This window comes from Anneissia japonica, unplaced genomic scaffold, assembly GCF_011630105.1.
Source record: "Anneissia japonica isolate Jap-2015-1 unplaced genomic scaffold, ASM1163010v1 scaffold15825_len1598_cov327, whole genome shotgun sequence".
Taxonomy (NCBI): Eukaryota; Metazoa; Echinodermata; class Crinoidea; order Comatulida; family Comatulidae; genus Anneissia; species Anneissia japonica.
Window position 1 is genome coordinate 1 of NW_022700265.1, and position 1577 is coordinate 1577.

Sequence of the window (1577 nt, forward strand, 5' to 3'; positions counted from 1 at the left end):
GACCCAGACTCTCACCACATATCCAAGAGGTGAGCTTAATCAGTGAAAGACTAATGAAATGTATTTTGAACATACAAAATAAGAAGTACCACATATATCAAGTGTATGCACCTCAGCAAGGACATACAACTGAAGAGAAGGAAAATTTTTATAGGTTACTAGAGGATTGTTATCATATACAAGACTCCGAGATGGGGCTGATGATGGGAGATTTTAATGGCAGAATTGGAAGCGACAGAGTGGGAACTGAAAAGGTAATGGGTCCCTTCGGTGAAGAACATAGGAATCCTGAGGGAGAAAGACTAATTGACTTCTGTATTATGAACAATTTAAAGATTATGAACGGTTTCTTCCAACACCAAAGTTCACATAGGTATACAAGATATAGATGGAATCAAAACTCCGCTAAGTTTGACCAGATGTCAATCATTGATTATTTTATTTGCTCAGACAAGCGAGAAATATTAAATGTTAAAGCGTTTCCGGGAGAAACACTAGACTCTGATCACAGATTGTTGGTTGCGGACATAGCTGTAAAAGGACTAAATAAACAAAGAAAAAACAAAAGGAAAGTCATTAATATAAATTCACTTGAAAATCAAGAAGTCAGAAACATGTACACATCTAAACTTAAGCAAAATCTACAGGAAACTGAAGTGGGAAATCAGGAAAACTGGCAAACTCTAGCAAAATGTATTAAAGAATCAGCAGTAAACACACTAGGAATAAAGTGGATAGGAGGCACTAAAAAGAGGCATACACCATGGTGGTCAGAGGAGGTAAGCGAAGCAGTGAAAGACAAGACAAAAAAATTAAGAATATGGCTAAAAAATGGAACTCAAGAAACCAGAAAAGAATACATTTTAGCTAGGAGAGAAGTAGACAAAAGGAAAAAGATAGCAAAAACTCAAACATGGAAACAACTAGGAGACCAATTAAAAGAGGACCTAAGAAGCAATAACAAAAAACGGCTATACGGCCTTGCCAAATCTTACAGGAAAGATAAAACAAAAATTCAAAACATAAAAGATGAAAGTGGTGCAGTATTGGTCACAGCAGAAAGTATCAATAATCGGTGGACAGAATATTTCAATAAGCTACTAAATGTAAAAACAGAAGAGATAACAACAGTGGAAACTTGCAGGGAAGAAATAACTAATGAGGATGTGGAGGTAGAAGAAGATTTAATTACATCACAAGAATTAGAAGCAGCTATTAAGAAAATGAAAAATGGAAAATCGCCAGGGGAAGATGAAATCACTATAGAACTAATTAAATATGGAGGTGAGGAAATTCTTAGTCATGTTTTAGGATTAATAAACCACTGCTGGCGCAAAGGTGAAATACCCGAAGAATGGGGTAAAACGTTAATCATACCGATTTATAAAAGAAAAGGAGATTCCGGTAATTGTGAAAATTATAGGGGAATTTCACTAATTAATCATACAGCTAAATTATATGAAAGAATCATAGAAAAAAGAGTTAGACAGCGGATTGAACCAAGGATGGGTCTAGAACAGCATGGTTACAGAAAAAACATGTCCACCACCGACCTGATATTCAGCATACGATCCTTG

The 1577-nt window shown here is 35.6% G+C and overlaps 1 protein-coding gene across 1 annotated transcript; it reads left to right on the top strand.

Annotated features, from left to right (window-relative positions):
• Positions 1–191: 191 nt before the first annotated feature.
• Positions 192–1359, top strand: LOC117103306 (the record flags this gene model as incomplete). The annotated part of the gene is made up of 1 exon (XM_033243850.1): positions 192–1359. A coding segment is annotated over exon 1 (1168 nt), but the record flags the coding sequence as incomplete, so codon positions are not given.
• Between the last annotated feature and the right edge of the window lie 218 nt (positions 1360–1577).